The sequence below is a fragment of the Lytechinus variegatus genome, chromosome 11 (assembly GCF_018143015.1).
Source record: "Lytechinus variegatus isolate NC3 chromosome 11, Lvar_3.0, whole genome shotgun sequence".
NCBI lineage: Eukaryota > Metazoa > Echinodermata > Echinoidea > Temnopleuroida > Toxopneustidae > Lytechinus > Lytechinus variegatus.
In genome coordinates this window covers 33,425,703-33,450,432 of record NC_054750.1, presented here as the reverse complement: position 1 = coordinate 33,450,432, position 24,730 = coordinate 33,425,703, and the positions used below count along the sequence as shown (strand labels likewise).

Sequence of the window (24,730 nt, the reverse complement as noted above, 5' to 3'; positions counted from 1 at the left end):
TGGACCTAAGAGAACTCAACAAAAAGATAATACTAATATCAATTCAATTCAATTTTTTTTATTTCATTTCCATTCAAAACATAATACAAAGTGATATAAAGTAATACAAATCAAGTACAATTTTACAGAAGGGCATTCTTACTTCGTAAAACAAACATAAAAGAACAGTATAATATAGAGCATAAATGGAAATGAGGGGGATCCACTAAAAAGCAACGCTTGTAAAGTGTGGATCCCCTTGGAAATTATGAAATTATAGTCGACTTATTCTTATATGCGTACATCTATGTATTACAGGAAAGAAAAAGAGAACAAAATAAATCATATTGATGCAAACATAATTACAGAAATGATGCAAAGCTTTTCACAGAAAGAGGTCTTCGTTGTAAAGGATATGTTGCGCAAGACAGAAGTAAAAAAAACAGAAAGAGAGAGGGGATGACAAGACATAGAAGACAAGACAAAACAAGAGACAGGACAGTACAAGACAAGATAACTATTTTTTGAAAAAGGAGGAAAACTAAGAATGGGAAAGGGCTGACCACGAACCAGCTTGATCTGGTGAAATAACAAAAGATGATATAACTGGACAATATCAGATGAAAAAAAGATGAAACAATAAAAGTGAAAAATGTAAGGATTATAATCAAGATAATGAAGTGTTAGTTCCGTTGCAAATAATTATAGGAATTAAGCAGGATAAGTTTGAGTTTACGTTTGAAAGACACTGTCTTTAACATTATTAGCTAGTGAGTTCCAGAATTTAGGAACTTTGAATAGGAATGTATTTTTGGCCAGTAAAGTTCTGTAAAGTGGAATGTGAAGTTCGTCAGAGTGTCTCGTGGGGTAGTTATGATAAAATTGATTTTTAGGGAACATGGCATAAAAAATGTGGGGAGGTGCATTATTATCATAACTATACATGATGAAGTGCCCTAACTGTAGTAAATACAGGTCTTTGACTTTCAACTGTTTACTTTCTAAAAAAAGTGGGTCCGTATGAGAACGGAAACATGTAAATAATACGAAGTGCTCTCTTTTACAAAAGCAACAATTTATCTCATAAATATTGATGGGTATCCCCCAAATAAGAATCCCGAAGTTTAAATAAGGCAATATTAAGGATGAGTAGAGCATGATTAATGATGTAGAGGGAATGCAAAAAATAGCCTATTAATAATACCTATATTTCGTGAAATTATTTTGGATAAATTTTAAATATGATTTTTCCAAGAAAGTTTACTGTCAAATGTTATTCCAAGAAAATTTGGTGTAAGGTACCATTTCTAATGGGGTATTATTCAGTTACTTCATTGCGCTTAACTCATACTTATGCATGTAATATATAAAATTATGAAATAAATTAGAAAGTAAGTGAAGAGTGTTCTTCATTACATGCTAAACAAATCTTTCTTTGTTGGATAGAAGTCTTATGATTAACTAATCATATTTATTTCTCATAATTATGATTGGGAAGTGAATTTCCTAGGATGGAAGAGGCGTGTGCAAACCAAATTTCAGTCATATTTGTTCAAGTGTGTGTAATGAGAAAGTTACACCAACGAATCGCACTCCAGGCCCGACCGATGACATGTCATTCTGGGCACACGAGAGTAATTCAACCGCGCGCAAAGCATGCCGGACAGGCGAAAGTAAAGATCACATGACTTTATTGATTAAAATAGTTCATCAAAAATATGCAAAATGTTTGAATATAAAAATATACATGTAAATGATAGAAACAATGTCATGTTCATACTCTTTCATAATTAAGGCTTTTGGGGAGGCTAGACTGCATTTCTGTATTTCATTTTAATTATTATTCTTCACAATGCAGTTCGGGTTTTTCTGGCAATGAACTGACCGAAATTATTGTTAGTCTTATTTCAGGCCATTTAACTTTTGATTGAGCTGGGCAAGTACCCGATTAACATATCTAGTTTTAATGTAATGTTAATTGTGACTAATTTTATTGAATTAAATTAAAAGTCTATCGTGGGATTGATTTTTGATGATTTTTTTTTTGAGGATCTATGATTCCAAACGTGAGTGAATGGGGGTCTATTATACTCATGTGAGCCCTTCTATCATGTCTATACACATTGTAAAAGCTTTGATCGGTCGGCAGTCAGTCCTGTGGGTGTAATTGTTGTATACAGTGTAGCTTATGATTATATAACTTCATGAAACTCCCATCCAATTTGTCTTTTCTTTACGCTAATAATCGGGATATAAGTATGCACGGATAGGTCATGGCATCGAATAACTGATTTCTTTTTGCGCCATCGTAACACCCAAGTATATAAATCCTAATCCCTATTTTATCTTGCAAATTATGGACAATAATGTACTGATGATGATCATGTTTCACAATCCATCCCAGCTCTTTGACACCTACTAATCCTCATCCATGTTTGAATATCTCGCAAATTATTGATAATCTCGTTTGACACGAGATGGAGGAGTAGAATCAGATGGAAGCCTTATTCATGCGTTTAAAGTCGGACTGATCCTCGCGCGTCCAACAATTTTGGAAAAGGAAGGGAGAGAGAGAGGGGGAGGGAGGGAGAGAAATACTTAGGAGTGGATTCATTTTCTGTAACTATTTTTGGTATATAACGGGGGTGTTAAGGTGTTTTAAACCCTTAATGAGATTTAAGATGTGTTACATTAATGTATTCCAAAGAAGGATAATGCTCCTTTTTATGTCACGGAGGATTGGAAAAAGAAAGTTGCTTTAGTGGAGGTCGCAGGTGAGCCTAATGAGACTTGTCATTTTTGTATGGGGAATTAGAAATGATAGACGTGAAAGAGGGAAAGAAGAGGGGAAGGAAGAGAATGAGAGAGAGGGAGAGGGGGGGAAAGGAAATGAGACTGGAGGTACACGGAGCTCATATCTAGCGATATAGATGGGCGGGGGGAGGGGGAGGCTTTAGTTACAATTTTTTATTGTGGACACAGGACTTTCCCAAAATTCTTTCCATTTTTTTAAAACTACCTATTCATGTCATTTAATATGGAAATGCAGATAACTTCATAGTTTTAATTTCGCTGTATGAGAGCTACGTCAATACAAGTCTAATAAATGCTAATAAATATAAGAGCAACGACTGTTTGCATGGTTTGTGAAGAAGAACAAACTGGCGTGCACAAGCACATCTAGCTCCCTCACACACATCTACACCTTCGCACACACACATATACCTTCACCAACATGTAAAGAATGACATTTACAACAGATTTGAAAACTTTTCATTTCAAACTTGCGTTTATTTTCACAAAACAGTTAAAATACAATTATAATGATGTAAAAATGAGAGTCGGTGATGCCAATCATATGTTGTTAGGTAATGCTTTTCTTTTCCCATTCATTTCACAATCATTAAAGAATTATTGATGAGACAAAAAAAATAACGCAAGAGTTCTGTTTTGTGCTACGAGAAAAGGCCTGAGAGGGGGTCGAACCCTCGATCTTCTGTTTACGAGACAGACGCCTTACCACTTGGCCACCAGGCCTTGCTGCTGAGCTGTGATACTTATCATTTTCTTGATTTGTGTCTGCCACATTATTTAAAAGAAAAATCTTCGGCGAGTGTTTGCCGCGCAGACTCGGCCCTGGTGTGTTTGATTGGTTGAAGGAAACAAAAAAATTACGGTGGAATTAGTTAAAGTGGTTAAAGAAGAAAAAGGCCTGAGAGGGGGTCGAACCCTCGATCTTCTGTTTACGAGACAGACGCCTTACCACTTGGCCACCAGGCCTACATGGAACATCTTGCTTCATTCTTTTGTTTTGTCTCCGCCGCATTACGGAAAAAAGAGCTTGCACGGTGACATGACTGTCGTTTGGTGAGACTAAAAAAAGGCCTGAGAGGGGTTTGAACCCTCGATCTTCTGTTTACGAGACAGACGCCTTACCACTTGGCCACCAGGCCTCCATGTCCTCAAATACGGCATTCTATTCTTTGTCTCCGCCACTTGAAAAAGGACTCCCGGTGGTATTCGTAGCGTGTTTTTCGCATCGTCACGCAGAACAAATTCTAGAACACAGGAAATCTATTGAAAATGCCCGTCAAATGACAATGAAGAACTGGGAGGTCTTTGTCGAAAATTAGTGAACCGGAAGAGCAGTCCGTCTTAATTTACGGAGCTGACGAAAAACTGCAAATATGTTGTTTGTCCAGAGTCCAGGAGAAAAGTGCTATTTTGATTCATCAATTTTCGACAAAGACCTCTTGGTTGTTCTTTGTCATGAAATGCATTTGACAATGTATATATATATATATATATATATATGTGTGTGTGTGTGTGTGTGTGAGGGTGTGTGTGTGTGTGTAAAGCTATACATGTACAACAGCTTTTTGGCAACTCTTTTTTATATATATTATATATTTATTTTTTTTCTTCAAAGCTTTCTCAGTCACGAAAACTCCTACCGTCTTTTGGCGAGGCATTTGGAGAAACGTTGCCGCACTCGACCCTGGTGAGTTAAATTGGTCGCCGACATGTAATTCCTTGAATCGCCAGACCACCTCATTTGCACATGTGGCTGTGTGCAAAAACCACGGTGATCAAAGTAACGACTTTTTAATTATTTCTATCTTTGTATTTGACTATGTTACGTCTAACATATGTAAATGTATGTAGGCATATATCTATACTTAATTTTTCCCGTATGTCATACGCGTGTGTTTGTAAACGTATAAGATTCATGTCGGCCAATACTTTTGCTAAGGGGGTGGGGGAGGAAGTAATTCTAAATCTATTTCTCGTTTGGTAACAGTCATTTAACACTTCACGTCTGTCACTGATTTGTCAAGTCACAATGGTTGTTTTCTTCGCGCACAAAGAACTTCCAATTCGACACATTTTACCCCGGTGGTCTTCCATTGTCGAACTATCACTCCTCCCGTCACGGTGTCATGGGCCCTCTATTATCGGTTCAACCCCCCCCCAATCTGGACCATGAATAGCTCGTTGAAAGGACACTGGACACTCTGATAGCCCCTAATTTGTAGGGAGGAGCAAAGTGATGTTTATCCCAAAGAATGGAAATGGTTTCTCGAGTACCCGTACGGAAGCAATTTACTTCAAACCCTTGCAACAACGTCAGCATTTATACTCAAGTTACTTTTTAACGAAAGTCTTACTCATTGAATATTTAACACCAAATATTCTTCAATCCCAGAACGCAAATATAGTCGATACTGCATTGTGCATTTTATTTTAAAGATTCAGGATTAATATTACCAGATAAATTAATCAGAAAGTAAGGAAGAATTAATCTAGGAAAATCGACGCAAAGTGCCTCGCTCCAAGATTGAGAGATTAAAGATTATCGAGGGATTTTTTTTCATTCTTAGGCAAGTTTGTGAGTTTTAATTTTCCAATAAATGTTATAATTTGTAGTAGATAGAATGTGTTTGCGGTAATCATTTGATAATGTTATTAATGCGTTTGCAGTGGTTGATGTAATGGAGTGGTTTTAAGAGAAAACATATTTTATTGTTAATAGGCTACAAGACTTGTCCACGAGGTTTTGGATATTGATTTTATGTTCTATATATAAAAATCGTCGACCTTGAATACATATTTGATAAAATCATGACAATACCAATTATTTGACACCTCATGTACTTTTCCTCGTCTCCAAAATCACTCGGTAGAAATCTGATTTCATTCCTTTTCAGACACTGACAGACTTATCACTTTTCAATCTCGTCCAGAGCGCAAGAATACCAGTCTTTGGGACACAAATCTTCTTCCATTTCCACTCCTTTGATGAGAAGCCTTTGTGATTAATTTGACAGGATTGTGTAGCAAACGCTGGTCATTAACTATCATTAGACGAAAGTGTAATCATAAAGGGTGAGAAAGTATGTTTTTGAGGGGTGTTTTTCGAGCACCCATCAAGGTAAATGACAGTGCGCAAGAGTCAACCCCATTCAACGACAGAGGATAACCAGCACTTTTTTCTGACAAAAGCTATTCGGATTTTTCGTTAAGTGTTTACGATTTGTAGACGCCGTAAATAATGGATTTTTGTGGGAGCGAAAGGTAAACTGTTGAAGGTGTTGAAAGAGGGTTTCTCCTTGGTTGTATATTTTTTTCTTCTTTCACCTCATGGCAGTAATTGTTGCTATTTGATGCTGCCAATCCTTCGGATCACAGTTGAATAGAAGATAATGATAGGGTTTGGGAATGGTTGAAGATGAGTGACATACATTGACGGTGGTCATTTTTTTATAAGTGATTTCCTGACAGCTTGGAAAAGGTTCCTATAAAGGCGAAGTCCAACCCGATGTTGCATCGGTTTTGATAAAAAAAAGGCCCACCCCAAAAATAAATAAATGAATAAGAAATAGAATAAAGTAAAGCAATAAAGTAACAAAAATAAATGAATAAATACATTTCAAAAAGATAATAATAAAAGGATAACAATGAATATAAAATGAATGATAGAAGTAAATAAACAAAAATAAATCAATCCATAAAGATAAATGAAAGTATTCATATAAATCAAAAGAGGTAAAAACAAATAAGAAGAAGATGTATAAAAAAATTAAATGATTGAAATTCATAACAAAATAATAACGAATAAGTAGCTTAAAGGAAACCAAAACCCAAGAAGAGAAGCAATCCTATTGGAAAGAGTAAAATGAGAGGAACAATTTAAAAAAATTCACTGAGCAAACTTCCGAAAATTTCATCAAAATCGGATAGCAAATAACGAAGTTATTGAATTTTAAAGTTTAGCGATATTTTGTGAAAACAGTCGTCATGAATATTCATTAGGTGGGCTAAGGATGTCACATCCCCACTTGTTCTTTTGAATCTTATTATGTGAAATTAGGTTTATTCATTTTTTCCCCTCCAAGAACTAGAAAAATTGGATTGACAACTGATTTAGTGCATTAGATATTAATTGCTGCAACTTATTTCATTTTAAGGGAGACATATTTTTCACACAAATATGAAACAATGCGATTTTATGTAATAACATAAGAAAACGGAAAGTGGGGATGTGACATCATCAGCCCACCTAATGAATATTTATGACGACTGCTTTCACAAAATATTGCTAAACTTTAAATTTCAATAACTTTTTTATTTGTTATCCGATTTTGATGAAATTTTCGGCATTTTGCTCAGTGAATTCTACTCTATATATTAAGATATAAGTATTTTCAGCTCGGACCATCCCTTTAAGCACTCTTATTGGAAAGAGTAAAATAAGAGGAACAATTTAAAAAACTTTTTTTTTAATTGTTCCTCTCATTTACTCTTTCCAATAAGTTTGCTTCTCTTCTTGGGTTTTGGTTTCTATTCTCTACCGTCTTGCACGCCAACCAAGAACTTGAAACGGGCAGATAATTTCAATATTGCTGTTGCTCTACGTTATACGTTTAAACAGTGTTCACACTGCCCTTCTCTGCGCCAATCTCTTCATGAGCCACAATAGGTTTTAAATTGTCACATAGAATCAATAGCGAAACATGGATTCAAGGACCTCTACACTCTTGTAAATTTGGGAAATTTATTAGCTAAACATCCCTTTAAATCAACATTATTCATCTTCTATCCAAATCTTAAAAAAGGTTTGAAGTAATATTATAAGATACCCTGGATGAAACATTCATTATGTACATGGATGGCTGGAATAAGCTATGTTAATTGGCCCATGTCAAATATAAAACTTACGGGAGCCACTTCATTCCTAGGGTGCGAACAACCACGTTTTGCACGAAGAATATTATTTTGTGTTATTGTTTTTTTAACGCTTTATAGTCATAACATACAGAGAGAGAACGAGAGATCAATAACAGAAATTAAAAATTAACATATCTTGTAGATGATCTGTGAGTTAAAGTGAAGGTCTGGGCTCAAAATATTTATATTTTAATACATAGGGTAGAATTCACTGAGCAAAATGCCGAAAATTTCTTCAAAATCGGGTAACAAATAATAAAGTTATTGAAGTGTAAATTTTAGCAATATCTTGTGAAAACAGTCATCATAAATATTCATTAGGTGGGCTGATGATGTCACATCTCCACTTTCCGTTTTCTTATGTTATTACATAAAGTCATAATTTTTTTTCATTATTTCATACTTATGTGAATAATAGGCTTATAATGAAATAAATTGCAGCAAAAAATATTTAATGCACTAAATCGGTTGCCAATCCATTTTTTCTAGTTCTTGGAAGAAAAATATTGAATAAACTAATTTCATACAATAAAATACAAAAGAACAAGTGGAGATGTGACATCATCAGCCCACCTAATGAATATTCATGACGACTGTTTTTACAAAATATTGCTTAACTTTAAAATTCAATAACTTTGTTATTTGTTATCCGATTTTGATGAAATTTTCGGCATTTTGATCAGTGAATTCTACTCTATTTATTAAGCTATAAATACTTTCAGCCCGGACCATCCCTTTAAATGACGCCCGTTGTACTTTCTATCAATCGTTCGACACATAACCTCAAAATATAAAAAATACAAGATGGACACAGCCGGGCTGTATTTGCTTCAGGGAATAAAAGCAAAGTTCGGATGAAAAGAATAACTGAAACAACTTCATAATGAAGGCGTTGAAAAGAGCCTGTTGCATGCCTATATTATTTCAAGTACGGCGAGCAAGTTGAACTGGGTATTAACTGCGCTTAACCCATCGGCGTAATAATTTTCCCGCGTAGAAAGTGAGACAAAAATAGTGTAGACAGATGTCTTCTGTCTGTTCAGCTCTGCTTATGAAACGACGTTGCTATGTAATGTGTTACTTCATGTATCGTTATGGCAGAAGTAACATTAAAAAAAATCAATCGGTAATTTCATTAATCTGCAAATTTTCGTACAATTTTCTACCCTTTACTTTTACAGTGAACTGGAAAATGCTTTTCATATACCTACTGGTGAAGCAGTCGGCATGATCCGCAACATGGTCACGTAAAATCAATTTTATGCTGCTTAAAGTAAAAATCATCTTCTTTTCCTAAAGATTTGAAGAATTCTCCATTTAATTAGGCCTATATAAGCTCGCCTTTGAAGCGGCATCTTTCCTTTCCATTTACAAAAAATTGCGCGCGCTTAAATAGCTAACTGACCCAACTTTTCTCGACCTTAGTTTTCCAGTGAGTGCCTAATGCCCCCAGTTTGGGGTTTTGCAACAGTCTGTATCGGGAGGTCGGACTACAGTCTCAGCACCTCTTGAATCACATTCTCGTTCTTGCATCGGAAGTCATTTTCTGCCAATCAATCCCTCCTTTGCACGAAGGTTCTTTTGCCTCTTTTCCTTATAGATAGAAACAACCACAAAAAGGAAACGAACAGTGATGTATGCATAGGAGAGGAAATAAAGTACATTCGAACTTGGCTTTTTCTCTCTCTCTAAGTCTACGAGAAAAAAAAATAGTGCAAGAAAAAGGAATGGCAGACAGTGGGGGGAAAGGGGAAAGGGGAAAAGAGAGGGTACCTAGCCTGGAGGTTTCCTGCTCCACGAGTTTGGTTCATATTTTTTGCTCGGTGGAGCAGGCTATGGGTCAGTTTTGATCCTATTTCAAACCCTTATACAAATTATATCCGTATTCTAACCATAACACGGGTTTCTTGCGCTCTAGGCGTGAGCCGTGTTTTCGTAGCGTCGAGTAGACCGCTTGTTTTTAACCTGCCATTTTTTGACAACATATACCTGTGAAGAAAATAATCCAGAATGTGGGCTAGAGAGAGAGAGAGAGAGAAGGGAGAGAATGAGTGAAAGAGATACAGAGAGAGATTGAGAGATATAGAGAAGAGGAGGAAGTATTCAAGATTTCTTTCCTTAAATGTGAAATTCACTGCGATTTAGTTTTTTCCCGACCCTCCCAAAAGGTGCTTTTGATAAGATATTACATGTATAATGCTAGAAATTTCCTCAACATCAGATGGTAACATAAAAAGTTGTGGAATTTTAGAATTTCGCATTTTTTAAAACAAAACAAGCCACACACGGCATGATTTGCAATGAAAGAGCCCATCATGTTATTTAGTTTTACTATTTCTTTTGTATTTTCTCATATGAAATATGGACTTTTCACATTTTTCCTCATCCATGTCATCATGACTGTTGTTTAATCAAAATTGGTCTTTATTTTTCCAATTTGTCCAAATGGAAATATTCCATAATTCATATCACTAGCGTACCTACTGGGGGGGGCAGAGGGGAAGACTCCCTGTCGAGTCACAACTGATCCTGGCCCGCTCCTTTCAACTTGAAGACTTTTTTTTTTTGCTTCTCATTTTTTTTCCCTGGTTATAGGAAATCTTTTATTTGTGGTTGAAGACCTTTTTTTTGCTTGTCAATTTTTTTGGCGGACGCAATTTGCCCCCCCCCCCCGTGGAAAATCCTAGGTACGCCACTGATTCATATCATAAAATAAAAAGTAATTACAAAATTGCAATGCAATTATTGACCGTTCATTAGCAGAAAATTTTATTCAAACCTGTGTAGAATAAAAGCAAAGACTGTAGTAACATATTGATTTTTTTAAACAAATCATTCGATTGATAATTGTTTCGTCATATAGAATTTAGAACAAGAACCATGGTCCTGTGAAGCGGGAGTGCTAGGGTTGCTACGTGTATTATTTTCCATCGGCAGCACCCCCTGGAATTTGGAGGGTGTGAAAAAATGTATGAATAGGCCTATAACGCAAATGACCTCCATTTTGTAATGAAAATCTATTTGTATTAAAAAGTTTTTTGTTATTATTTATATTATATATATATATATATATATTTGCTTTAAAACTTTGTCGGGACCAATAATATGACTCCCAGTGTAGTGTAACCCTTTCCCCCCTTTTTTTTCGGGGGGGTTCAAATTTACATCAGCACCCTCACTAAAAAATATCGTTCCAAGGCCCTGGCAAGAACGCGGGATTTCCTATTAAAAATGATGAAAATGGGGATTCTTATGTGCCCATGTCTGACACGCATTGGCATACTCATGGCGTACTCGAGGACCATGCACCCCAAAATTCTCACGACCAAGAAAAAAGGGGAAAATGAAAAAAAAGGAAAGGGGATGAATATGATATCATATGCTGAATATTATGTGATTTACATTCATCACAAAGTTAAACTTTTGTATTAGAAAGGTAAACATTAATTTACTCGTTTGATTCGCTCGCCTACATCTCTTTACGAATTTGACCACATACGCCATGTCCGGTCCCCTCAAAATGTTTGTCTCATGGTCTCACTTGTCTACGCCACTGATGTCTCCTATGAAATAAAACCGGAAGGGGGGCATGGTCTACCTCAGCGAACATTTTTTTATGTCATTTTTTTATTGTGGCATGACGCTGTGAATTGTCACTGAAAAATAACAGTAGATGTGATTGGCATCTACATGTATCATCAACTTATTTTGTTTGCTGCATTGCAATGTAGCATTAGATGCAATGGTAGGTGTAAAAGTAAAAGTAGTGGTAGATATTGAAACAGTACATGTAGAAGTAAAAGTAGTAGTGGATGTAAAAGTAAAAGTAGAAAGTAAACTGTGATCATAGTAGTAATATCAGTAGTATAGCAGTAGTAGTAGTAGTAGTAGCAGCAGCAGCAGTAATACAGTAGTAGTAGCAGTAGTAGTAGTAGTAGTAGTAGAAGGAGAAGTATACAGTAGTAGAAGTAGTAGTACTATCCAACTACTACTTTTACCGCTACCACTTCTACTATTCATTCATTCATTCATTTCGGTTTATTGTACTTGTACAAAATACTTCCTTGTTAGAACAGTTGGGAGACTGATACAAACAAAGATTAAAATGTAAACATAAATTTAATAGTTACATTAGTGAAATGAAAGAGTCAAATAATATAAAGTAACAATTGATGTTGGTATATTGCACTTACAAGTTAATTCTAGATGAGAGCACGTTACAAAATTATCATATAGTAGTACTATGATAATAGATTATGTGGTAGATTTAGTAGATGTAGAAATATTAAAATCAGCAAATGTAATATGAATAGTAGTGGTAGTAGAAGAAGAAATAGTGGTAGTAGTAATAGTAGTAGCAATAGAAGTAGTAGTAGTAGTAGTAGTAGTAGACGTAGACGTAGTAGTAATATCAGTGGTATACGTAGATAGTAGAAGTAGTAGCAGTAGTAGTAGGTAGTAGTAGTAGTAGTAGTAGTAGTAGTAGTAGCAGCAGCAGCAGCAGTAGTAGTAGTGGTAGAAATAGTAGTAAAAGTAGAAGTTGACGTTAATGGCTGTCAAGCTTTGCTTTTGTGACGACCCTTGCAACCATCCTTTTTTATTGTGTGACAGAAAATATCACTTTAATTGTTTATTTATGTAAAATATATTTGATGATTTAAATACAAAATTTCTAGTATTGTTCATAATTTTGATGTCAAATTTAAGATATTTATTTTCTTGTCCAGAATGTTCTTGCCAAAAAAATGATGTATAGGAACCAATGAAGCTCACTTGGTAATTTTTGTGGGGTAAGATGATAACGTTCTGAGATTGCTTTTTAACACCGTTTGGAAGTACAGGCGACTTAGAGGTCAAAGAATCAAATAATTTGCGTGTCAACAGTAATCTTTCTTCAGAATTGATAAGATGGAAATGCTATTTAGCATGTTAAATCAATCTCGTTGTCACACGCGCGTAAAAAATACTTAAAAGATACCAAAAAACAAGGGAGAAGAAATGATGACGTCACAAGTATTCATCGCAGACCAGTCGGCGACACAGCGTGTGGTCTGACCAATCAACGACCGCGTTATAAGGAATCTGGTATCGACAGTGGCATATGCATGCATAGTTGGGCATTGGGGCACGCGTTTTGGAGAATATGGTACGGGGTAGACATTGGTTGTGTATAATTTGTGTGTGTGTGTGTTGTACTACCAAGAGGCGAATGAGACTCAAGTTATATACATGTGTGTCAAGTTAGTGCGGTTCCTCCTCTCGAGTGTCTTTTGATATGTTGATGTGTCTATCGGAGTGCGGACAGATCTTTCAAAAGTGACCATTGCACAGGCTGGATGCCTCAGATTTGTTTTGTAAACAATTCGTTTACCATCTCTTATTCGGAACTTTTTGGTACTGGTATTTCTTGCCACTTGGTTTTAAAATCGGGAAGATAGTTTGATTTGGAACAACATTTCTTGGACACTGATTTCAGAAAGCATTGCAAAGACTAAGTTCATTGCATCTGGCATTATAATATGATATTTTCACTGAATGAATGTATTGATTTATGTTTGATTTGACGAACTGAAACTAAAGTTTGTGAGGCTTTTATTCGTTTTATTCTTTTCTCTGGAGTTGACACCGTGCCATGAATCTTGGAGGTCCAAGCGACCCACCAACGCACTCACATCCGCCGCATACTTCTACATCACCCACCGATATGCCCGTGGTTCCTCCCCAGCTCCAGCCCGGCCACCACATCCACCGTCCCGCTCATCATCACCTCCACCAATCGGGCATGCCGCCACCGTCCGGCGGTTCGACTGGGATGCTGCTCCGAGCCGAGAAGCCTTACCCTCGCACGCCCAAGTGTGCCCGGTGCCGCAACCACGGGGTGGTGTCGGCGCTCAAAGGCCACAAGAGATACTGTCGATGGCGTGACTGCATCTGCGCCAAGTGTACCCTGATAGCAGAGAGGCAGAGGGTGATGGCCGCCCAAGTGGCTCTCAGAAGACAACAGGCGCAAGAAGAGAATGAAGCGAAGGAACTTGGACTTTATTACGAGACATCCGATGGTGCTATCTACGCCATGAACGGGATTGCTGTCCAGACCCACAAAGGGTATGACCCCTACAGGAACCAACAGCAATCAGAACAAGGACAAGGACAAACCCAACAAGGTAGGTCAAACAATTCCGTTTTCTTTTTCACCTTTTCTAGATCCACTTGGTTGAAATTAATGTGGAACCTTTTGATTGCTAATGTTTTTGTTGAAGGAATATCAATCCCTGATGACAAGAAGATGAATATTAAAACTTCCGTTGCTCTTCTTACCATTTAATTGTCCTATATCATTGGATCAATAACCATGTGCTGTAAAATCCGGACGAACAAATCTTGTCCTTATAAAGCTACCAACATATTTCATTACCATGATAACTAACCAGAATAAAACGTCCTTAAGTTCAAGCTCATCTTGTGCAAAACTTGCTGACCCGAATAAAATCACGACAGACAGATCTTTCAAACCGGGTGTTTCCATCCAGAAGTATGGCAAGGTGTGGTTAAGAATTTTGGAAAGATTTTGAAAAATACTAAATGTACTAGAACAAAGTACAGATTACTCTACATGGAATATTGTTAGACTACAAATACAATTTGATAGCCCCGCAGTAAACACAAAAAGGGATAAAAATGAAGGCCTTCAATTCAAAAGGTCGTGAAACATTTATGGGCAATGATTATTACTATGCTATGAAGGTAACTAACTTTTTTAACATTAAATGATTAATATGAGTCCTCTAATCATGGTCATCTTAATATTTATTCTTGTAACCAACGAAACTCTTGTCTAGAAAAGAAGACGCATATTCATGAAACGCGGATTTTTATATTCAGAAACGTTGGTAATATTTTGTTTCCAATTGCACAACAGTTCTTTATACACTAATGACTTACAAATCACACTTAAACAGTGTTTTGTAAATGTTTTTCAATTCACTTTCTTTAACTCTTGAATATTTTATAAAGGTTTGATTGGTGGGTGATATGTTGCATGAGAGTCTGCCACTATATCTGGCCAAAATCTAGCATGTCTAGTGAAGTGATTTCTAATATTCCTCTTTTTTCTAATCAATATTGCTTGAGAATTATTATTATTATTTTGGAAAAAGAGTTTCAAATGAATGGAAACTCTGTGAAATCAGCAAATGTGCATACAAAATCATAAATATATAAATAAACAAAGAAGTATTCCCGTGAGTTATTTCTGGCACATTGTTAAACCAATATTTAAGGATTGTTAAAACGCCAATTTTTTGTTAAAACTTTTTAAACAGAAGAACATAATTAATTTCAATTAATTTCCAAGGACATGGTTGTTTTATATGAATGGTCACGGTATTAAAGAAAATAATTATTCATATTATCATGCAGCATTGTGTCACGTTAACACGTTTTATTATGTGATATAAAAGATAGGTATGATAGGCAATAGCTATTGGGTAGATACCGACATCTCAATGATATTATACCTATAACTATACATTATACATGTTATATGTGTTATTTTGGTCATCGGGTTTATTAATATTATGAAAAAATGATACTTAATTAATCTTGAAATTAACGAATGAACCTATTGTCTCATTGGCAAACCAGTTTAGTTAGAATGATATGCTATTTTTTTAACTTTACACAAATCAAAACTGTCGGGAGACCTAGCTTTGTAAAGTCAAAGAGATTGTGCGGTTTGTATCTGCCACGTTAATTCATCCCATTGTTAACATATTGTTCGCGGGTGTAGACTTGACACATTACTTTACCGCAAAAGCAAGACATATTCTTTGAGGTTCATACATGCTATCCGGGGCAATATCATGTGAAATGTATGTTGAAATTACTCGTTAAAAGCAAGACAAATTCATATCATTTGTATGGTATTTATTAAATCATGGATTGTATTTGAAAATACGCACATGGATATATAGTGCCATTTACGACAAATGTATACTTGATATAGTGCCAATATTTGCATAAATAAAAGTGCACGTGTATATCACATATTTTACTAGACTTAGACTATATGAATATCATAAAATTGCTAATAACTTAGGTGTGGATAAAACGTACAGAATGACTATTTTTCAGTTAAGTGTGGGACGAGCTTCATTTAGGTAAAGTGAGGTGAAATGAAGTCAAATTATTCGAAGTAAACCTTTTACGCAAATAAACCCCATGGGAAAACCCCTTGATAATTTAATTGCATTATTTATGATGGATTTGGCAATCTGTTTATTTGTTTTAAAATAACCACTTGAACTTGTTCGGTAAAATATCTTCATGGGGGAAGGCCACCGTTAGATTGCTTTGCTAGTTATTTTAGTCTGCTCCAGTTTGAGTGCTGGTATATTTGAATTAAGTTTATATCTGGATGTCCAAATATTGCATCTATTTTAAGATATGTATATATTATTTGAATCAGTACGTGTTTAACCTACCTCGTCGTTATCTGGTAATAATATTTCAAATTTATCAGTTACAAAAGTTCCATCTGCTTTTACTATGTATATTGTGTTTACCATGCTTCTTAGTAAATACTCCGGTCGTTTAAACGTTAACAACGGATAAAGGGCAATATTTCCACATCCATATTGATAACATCACGTTAATTCACTTTATGATAATAATTTATGGAATCATTGATAAAGTAATTTTGCAGGGTCCGCGACTTAGCAGAAATTAGAAGGGTTTTGAAAAGGAGATGTAGACGATAATTTCCTTCTCCCATCTTGTGAAGAATCTGATACTTTTGGTGAAGAAGAAGTTTGAAATGAATAATAATAAATGAATTAATCAATATGAATACAAAGTAAAGCAATTAAATAAATCCTTGAATTGTTAGGTTGAATATATTTCGATCCGTCGACGGTTACTAAGTGACTTGGCAGGAAATTAGTATAGTGAGCATTTAGCTAATCACCAAGAAGCTTTACGAACCTAATGGTCAATAATGACCGCATCTTTTCTTTGCCTCTTTAGGCAAATATCGACAGATTGTCCTATTTTCACCTTCTTGACTCCGGACAACTTGACCATTGACCGGAAATATACCCAGCAGTATAGTCTGACCATTGCTGACCAAAGCGTTGTCCGCCATGATATGAGGGCTGACAAATGCCATTAGGGTTAAAGTAGCCAACTTCGACTCGAGTCATGTTTTTCAATTCTGGCATCGTATAACGAGCACTGATGTAAGTTCTGAATTAAAGGAAAATAACATTTAAAAAAAGTTATAGGTAAAATTAAAAGTGATATTGTGTTTTGACATCAAACTCGTAAGTTTATGTAAGCATAACATCATAGTAGTAATACTTTTATGATGATGATGATAATGTCAATAATAATATTAATAATAGTAGTAACATAAAAAGCTGGATATATAAAGTGCTTTTTGGCAAAGGATACAATGTGTGTGTTATATATAATTATTGATAGAAAAGCCAATAATTAATTCCCATTATTGACTTACATTTGTACCTTTTTAAAATTCCATACTAATGTACAATATGCTGCCCCGCACCAAAAAGAAAAAAAATATATACATATTATATATATGTGTGTGTGTATATATATATATACATATATATATATATATATATATATATATATATATATATATATATATATATATATATATATATATACATACATATATATATACATATAAATATGTGAAGTAAAACATGAACAGCTTTGGCAACTCTTTTATTTGAATATTGTAAAGAAATGGATGAAGAGAACAATACATATTATATATATATATCACGGCGTTTCCTTTAAGTCTTCTTTTATATATATATATATATATATATATATATATATATATATATATATATATATATGTATATATATATATATATATATATTATATATATATATATATATATATATATATATATATTATATAGAGTGAAAGAAATTAATGAAGAGAACAACGGTAGGCGTAGCTTAAATCAAGGTTCCTCAGAGCTATCTGCCGTTAGGAAAGTTGCCAAAGCTGTTGTACATGTATAATTTCTTACATTATATATTTATTTCTTTTTGTAGCCTTCTTGTCGTTTTATTCCTGCTCATTCTCAACCATTTCCCAGCCAAGAATTATACTAATTAAAATTAAAAACACCAGACAAAACGTGTGTACTCTCATTTTCAAATTGTCAATTAATTAGTTGGTTACAATTAAGATATACCGGCAACCAGTGATTTTATCAGTTTAGTCCGGATTTTCTAAACTGACTATATTGTATAAAAAAAACATAATTGTATCTATATTTCTTTTTTTTCTTTCTGTAATTGTTGAAAATTGTAAGGGTAAGTACCATTCAGAGTAATGGCCGAAGATCTATGACATTTAATTGTTAATGTTAATTATGAATAGTGCAATGATTTATAAAGAACATCTGGGGAGCGTTTCATGAAGGGACTTTGTCCGACAAGTTCTGTTTTATCCTACAATTACCATAGTAACAGTACCTCTCAGCCAATAAGAATCAAGGAAAGATGTCAGATCTGACAACTTGTCGGACAAAAATGTTGATGAAACGCCCCCCAGATTTTCATGTTTTAACATGATAGTATAACTTGACATGTCAATTATATTGAATAGCTTGGAACACCATATAGGATAGATATTCATTTTTTATCTTCTTTTTATGCCAAGCACCCATAAAAATATTGCATATAATATTAGTTCATGTTTGCATATAAATGTTTATTTAGAGGGATTCTAATAATCCAGTATCGTCAAGCATTACGTAGTCATTAAATACAATTCTATACCTCATTGCATTGCCGTTTTAGTCGTATAAAATTGCGTTTTCCGATAAAGTCTGTTTGTTAATTCCCCAATTGCCAATATGTAAAAAAAAATTAAAGTACAGAGAGGGGCTCATGCATTTGTAAATCCACATTACTTCTGAGGTAATCTTAAATAACACTCCACAGGCATGGTAGACCCACTGGTAATGATTATATTTTTTTCAGTAACGGCTTGTGTCTTGTAACATAGCTAATAATTAATACTCGAAACAAAAGTATAGGAGAGAAGTGTTACGTGACGTGAAATATTTTCACTCTTTCAGATTTCGTAATCAGTGAGTTTTATTTAATTCATTGATGAATATTTGCCTTCGCACCTACGGATCGAATGACGATAGTTGCATCGAACACAGATCGATTGAAAAAGCTAAGTGTCGCAGCGGAAATGCAGATCACCTAAGGTTTGGCGGATAGCGCTGGTTACCTTTGTAGTATTAAACCGGGATTGTGTCTAACCAATGGTCGATAAGTAAATCATCAAAGTAAGTTAACTTATCTGATCCATTTTATTGTTGTAAATTACTTATTAAATTGAAACCGAGCAGCTGCAAGGAAAATATTCATGGTATGCGCTAGGATAATTCAATTTATAAAATTATATTCATTTATTTGTTTTTTGATACAGGGTAAATAGGTATAATATTGAGTTTTTCCCTTTCAAAGGAACTGTCTGTAAATACAGAATAAAGATAGAAACGTGAACGTGAATTGATTGAATCTATTACAGAACGTCACTGGCAATTGCCAACATTTTGTTCAAAACAAGAGAATATATATATAAACAGATAAACAAAAACAAAATAGTATTTTTTGTCAAAACAAAACAAAAACAAAAACAAAACAAAACATAACAAAATAACTTATATATACAAATATACACTATAAACATAGGCATTATTCGGGTACTCATTTTAACAATGAGTAAAGTGATAATTAGTATATACAAGAAAAGATACTAATACTGTCAAAAATGATACAATGATTACATTTACACACAAACATACGCACGCACCCATTCATACTCAGCCGTAAATACTCAACGAAGGTTTCGAAATAAGGATACGAGTGTGTTTGTGTATATGTGTGTGTGTTTCATCGTTTTATTTTTAATATATAACAATAAATAGGCTTGTATAATATTTCTTTTAGTGAAATAATGATTAAAATTGTATGCACGATATATTAGTTTACTTGATTTTAAGTATCACTTAATAGCTGCTATAAGCTTCTATCTAGCCTATTCACTAAAATAGCGTTTTATGATTGCGTTTGACTGGAATTTCAACAATACCAGTCTCAGAATTATAACACAATCTTTATCATTCATTTTTATTGAAGATAACCGCCTAAATATAGTTTTTGACAAAAAAGAAATGAATTTTGCACATAGACAAAAGCTTCTCACGTGACTCACAATGCGTTATTATTTGATATTGAAACTGAGGTCGATATATATATATATATATATACTTTTTTATATACACACACACACCCACACACATATATATATTAGGTAAAATATATAATACAATAATACAGTAGGTTAATTTGGGGTTATCAATTTATCCCATGCCATGCTTCCATCTTTATTATTTAATATAAGTGAAACGAGTGAGCCTTTTCAAGCCACTAGACTAGTCTTGCTTGAAAGGCAAACACTAGCTTAACATGGTGAATATATGATAAGATTACAAATAGTTACAAAAACACTTTAGCAAACCAAAAAAAAAAAAAAAAATACAGCGGACTGAAAAAGGGACAACATTACTTGAAATACATTTAAACTTGAATGAGATTTCTTTTCGTTTAACATAAACCCCTTGTACACTCACATGTTTACTCTGTTTTTACTTAAAAGTTTATGAGTCTTTTGATAAATTGATCGTGCATATAAAAGAAATAGAACTTCATGATTATGCATTTTCCCCGTAAGTCGTGACATAATTTGGATAGCTCTTTAACATGTTCAAGATCAAGACATAGTGCTAACGCATGCTCTGCAAATGGTCATTGTTTTCTTATTAATAAAAGCTACCAAGATAAACAAAAACATATACAAATAAAAATTCGTTCATTTTATCAAATTATTTTAGATTCTTGTAGAAACGCATTCTGTGATGGCGATGCGGGTGCGCATGGATATTTAATATCACAATGTAATCTGAAGCAAGTCTGAATATGTTTAAAGGGGGAGGGCTAGGGCTGTCTGTCACCCTTCCTATGCTAATAAAATGGATAATCTAGTCATTGAACTAAATAAAATCTACATATATCGTATCTATACGAAAGAAAAGAAAGGTCGTCTATAATTTCATAATTAGAAAAGGACACTCCAGTCTAATCTCATCTTCATGGCTTCCTTTTAATTTAGGTATTTTTTAAAAATCAGTCATACAATGTATGGAGAATACAAGTAATATGTCACGCAAAGAAAGTCTGTATTGAAAAAATAACTGTAATGTATCAATTGGTTTTATAAGCTCAAGCTCAAGTTCTCCCACAACATATTTTATTTTACAGGAAGATTATATCAGTTTTACTCATTTCCAAAAGGAAAGAAGAACCCTAGCTCGACACAGAAGAAATGTTATTTCTTTTTTAATGCCAAGACCTGAATAAAGCTTAATATATCCCCCTAATTTTACTAGAAGCGGACGGAATTACGACAGTTCATTATCATATTTCAATTATCATTCTTATTAACATTCATTTAGGCCTATCACTTTGGTCATTGTCACGACGAGCCTTATCATTGCAATCACAATTGTTATTCTTTTGGTAAAACACTAGCGCCGCCATCATCTTATCATGCACTTTCACCAACATCATCATTGTAATCCCCTTCATTGGTACTCCTTTCTCGTCAATCATCATCATCACCATCAGTTTTTTTTCTTCCAACGAAAGAGTATATACATCATCTGATTTTTCATCAAATCACGTGATCAGTTGTGGGTCGGTCAATTGGATGTGCACACCAGTTTTGATTCTTGTATATAGTTGTATTACCTGTTTCATTATCCCCTGCCACTTTATTTAGAACCAAGGTAACCATAACCAGAACACAGTGCGCTTAGAAACACCAGTAGTAAGCGCCTTATAAATGTTATGTATTATTATTATTTATTATCAGCATCTCTCTTCAATCGCCCTTCTCCTCATCCTCCACTTTACTCAGTGATCACCTCATCCTCGTCTTCCAATTCTTGGCCGATTGTCTCCTCTGTTAAAAACCATCTAATTCCTGTCCGATTAGTCAAAGCCTCACTAATTCCGCGCAAACATAACTCCAGGCGATCGCCTCGCGACGCGACGAGTGCGTACGAGATCACGCAACGCGTTCCCACCATTTCATATTTTTTTGGCGCTGCGAGCAGGCACCTCAGTTATCCGCATCCATCCCGACCCCTTCCAATGATAATTACATCAATGAAAGTAAAATTCGTGAGAGATGCAATATTGTGCAATTATGATGCGATTGTTTGTACTTGAAACATCAGGGGAAGTGGTTTAGTTGGTATTACAAGTGTTTGAGGTGAATTCGAACTGGCTAAGGTAAGGCGATGATCGGTATCAGTCCCCCGGGCAGGGAACGGGAAAGAATGAAACAACTCAACTTGTCTAATCTACCCCTAAAGCAAAAAACGGGCAAAATAATTATGACATTTTGACTGAATAAGCCTTATTGATGGATTGCGTGATCTGTTGTTGTTTCAGTCTTATTTTCCCATTTCATTCTGAAATCAGCCTATAGAAATTAATTAAGTTAATCAAACCATCAGGGAACCTCGATTTATTTGACGTATATGATGTACAAAAGTCGTAAGTAGGATTTGTAAGATTCTTTATGGTAACGTTATTTATTCTGGGCTACAAATTACAATAAATAGTTCAGGGTAAAATGTCCATAATACCATAGCAATATATAAAACGGATAAATAAAAAATAATTATGGTAAGCAACAATGGACCCCCAATAGCGGAAAATAATATAAACTTGCATTTTAAAACTATATGAATATTGAATATTAGCAGATGTACGTCCATTTGATTAAGCTCTGCACCATGGCAAGAATTGCATCCCATTCTACATATTACTTTTGTTGACACTAAAAAAGGGTTAGTGTTTTCGTCATCTCCTGTATTCTATTTCATTGCATGTTTTTTTTTAAAAAGGGAATCCTGAAATGCCTCTTTAAGGAAAACAAAATGCATCAAAACTGTCACAAACCCCAACCAAGGATCCCCAATATGAGACTATTTATCATTTTCGAAGCCATGTAATGATAGTGATACAGCCATTTGATATTGTATTTATTTTCCTTAAAAACGCAACCTCGTATTTTATGATTTTCCTCGGAAGTAGAGGAGACAGGAATGTGGGGAAATGGGGGGGGGGGGTTGTCGGATGAATGAAAGATAAAAACAGTGTAATTGTCAGCGAGCAGTATTCATTTAAAAGGGTTCTTTCATGATCACATGAAAATTAAAAGCTGTTTGTATAATCCTTATCTATGATCCTTATCTTTTCTTCTAAATTTAAAGAACAATTATGCGAAAGGTCTTTATTTTACCTCTGTAAAAACAAATTTATTATTCATTTCTATCCTCTCTGATCAAAATTGGAGACATAATTATAAAGGTTATTTATAACAAATCAAGAAAGTGTGCCTATAAAAGGTTATGCAGTTGACCCAAAACATATTGAGTGATGTACAAATTGATTTTTATGATGATGATGTGGCCTATAGGTCTTTCATATAAAAACTTAAGGTAGAATGACAAGTTGATTGGTTAAAATATGTTTTAATTAAATGAAAGCCGATTGGTCTATGGCAATTTTTCATTACAGACCGAGCATGCGATCTTAAACACATAGGAGTAATGCCTAAAATTTGTTTACAAATAATAATTTCCTAATAAAGCATCTTCATTTATTTATTTATTTACCGACAATTTTTTTAATCATAATCTTTCCATTACACAGCATCAATAAACATTGAAATATAACGAGAAGGCCTATCTATTTCACCCTATTTCCCCCCCCCCTTCGAAACTTCGAAAGGACGCCCCTTTGTCACGAAGGTGGCTACGCCAGTCATTCGGGTCAGGTAGGTTAGATAAATGACCGCGAAGAAGACAACTGTCACAATCCAAACAAATAATGACAGTCAACTCAGCCGTACCATCTTTGACAAATAGTAACCTCTGACCTCTACTCATATTTATTATTCTCTCTCTGCCATTATGCCAGACTCTCTCTTTCTATCTTTCATTCACGTCCTCATCCGAACAAACCAATTCATAATTTTATATTCATAATAACAAATAATATGATACTGAGATTAGAGTAGAGGTCTCCAAGCGTTTAACTTTAAAGAGCATTGTGTTAAATATATCTGTTGCTCCCCACACACAAACTACATTTATCATTAACCTCTTCTTAAATTTTTTTTTCGAGTGGGTCCTACATACGAAAGAAAAGATTCGTTCCTCAGTTCGACATGTTCGATGCAGTAATGTCGATTCGGGAATGTACATTTTACCGAATCAACGGAGAACACTTCAAATGATACCACCTTCCACAATAAAGCATCTATTTTAAACGGAATTATTTCAACCGACTATTTCCACTTTGGAACCAAACCAAATTTAATTTCACCTTCGTTGACAAGCCCTTCCCATCCAATCAATCAACCAGCTTAACCCAAGGAAAATACGGATTCGATCTTTACTCCTACTGGTCTACTGTTGACCCTGAAGATGTGTAGATATCACCCTACAAGGCTTTATCATTATCTTTTATTTGCCCAATACAAGCTGGTAATTTACACCCTTAATAAATTTGCTAAAATGTTGGGTAATGGGTGAACTCGATCATGGATATGCTGGTTTAAATGATACCAAATTCATGGCAAATCTTCACACTATGTTACTGAAGATGTTAAGCATATATATCTTCCAGATATGGGACCAAATTTTACCCGGGAACTATACTCTATCATATTGTGTAACTTATACTCAATCCTTTGACTAACATCCATTATCCCTATAATGATCAGATTGAATTCATTTCCTTATGCAAGGTTAACTATACTTACCACCAAGACACTTACAGATGATCCATCTTTTTCGCCACCACTATTTTCGTTACCCCAATT

At 34.6% G+C, this 24,730-nt stretch overlaps 1 protein-coding gene and 3 non-coding genes across 4 annotated transcripts; 1 reads left to right on the top strand and 3 right to left on the bottom strand.

The window, feature by feature from the left end:
* Positions 1-3,444: 3,444 nt before the first annotated feature.
* TRNAT-CGU lies at positions 3,445-3,516 on the bottom strand. The gene has a single exon. It is a non-coding gene; the product is annotated as a tRNA-Thr (tRNA).
* Positions 3,517-3,687: 171 nt separating this feature from the next.
* TRNAT-CGU lies at positions 3,688-3,759 on the bottom strand. Its single transcript has one exon. It is a non-coding gene; the product is annotated as a tRNA-Thr (tRNA).
* A 101-nt stretch (positions 3,760-3,860) lies between these two features.
* On the bottom strand, positions 3,861-3,932 carry TRNAT-CGU. Its single transcript has one exon. It is a non-coding gene; the product is annotated as a tRNA-Thr (tRNA).
* An 8,982-nt stretch (positions 3,933-12,914) lies between these two features.
* LOC121423452 (doublesex- and mab-3-related transcription factor A2-like) lies at positions 12,915-14,744 on the top strand. The gene has a single exon (XM_041618794.1). The coding sequence runs from the start codon at positions 13,340-13,342 to the stop codon at positions 14,030-14,032; it is 693 nt and encodes a 230-aa protein (XP_041474728.1). The 5' UTR covers positions 12,915-13,339; the 3' UTR covers positions 14,033-14,744.
* Positions 14,745-24,730: the final 9,986 nt, after the last annotated feature.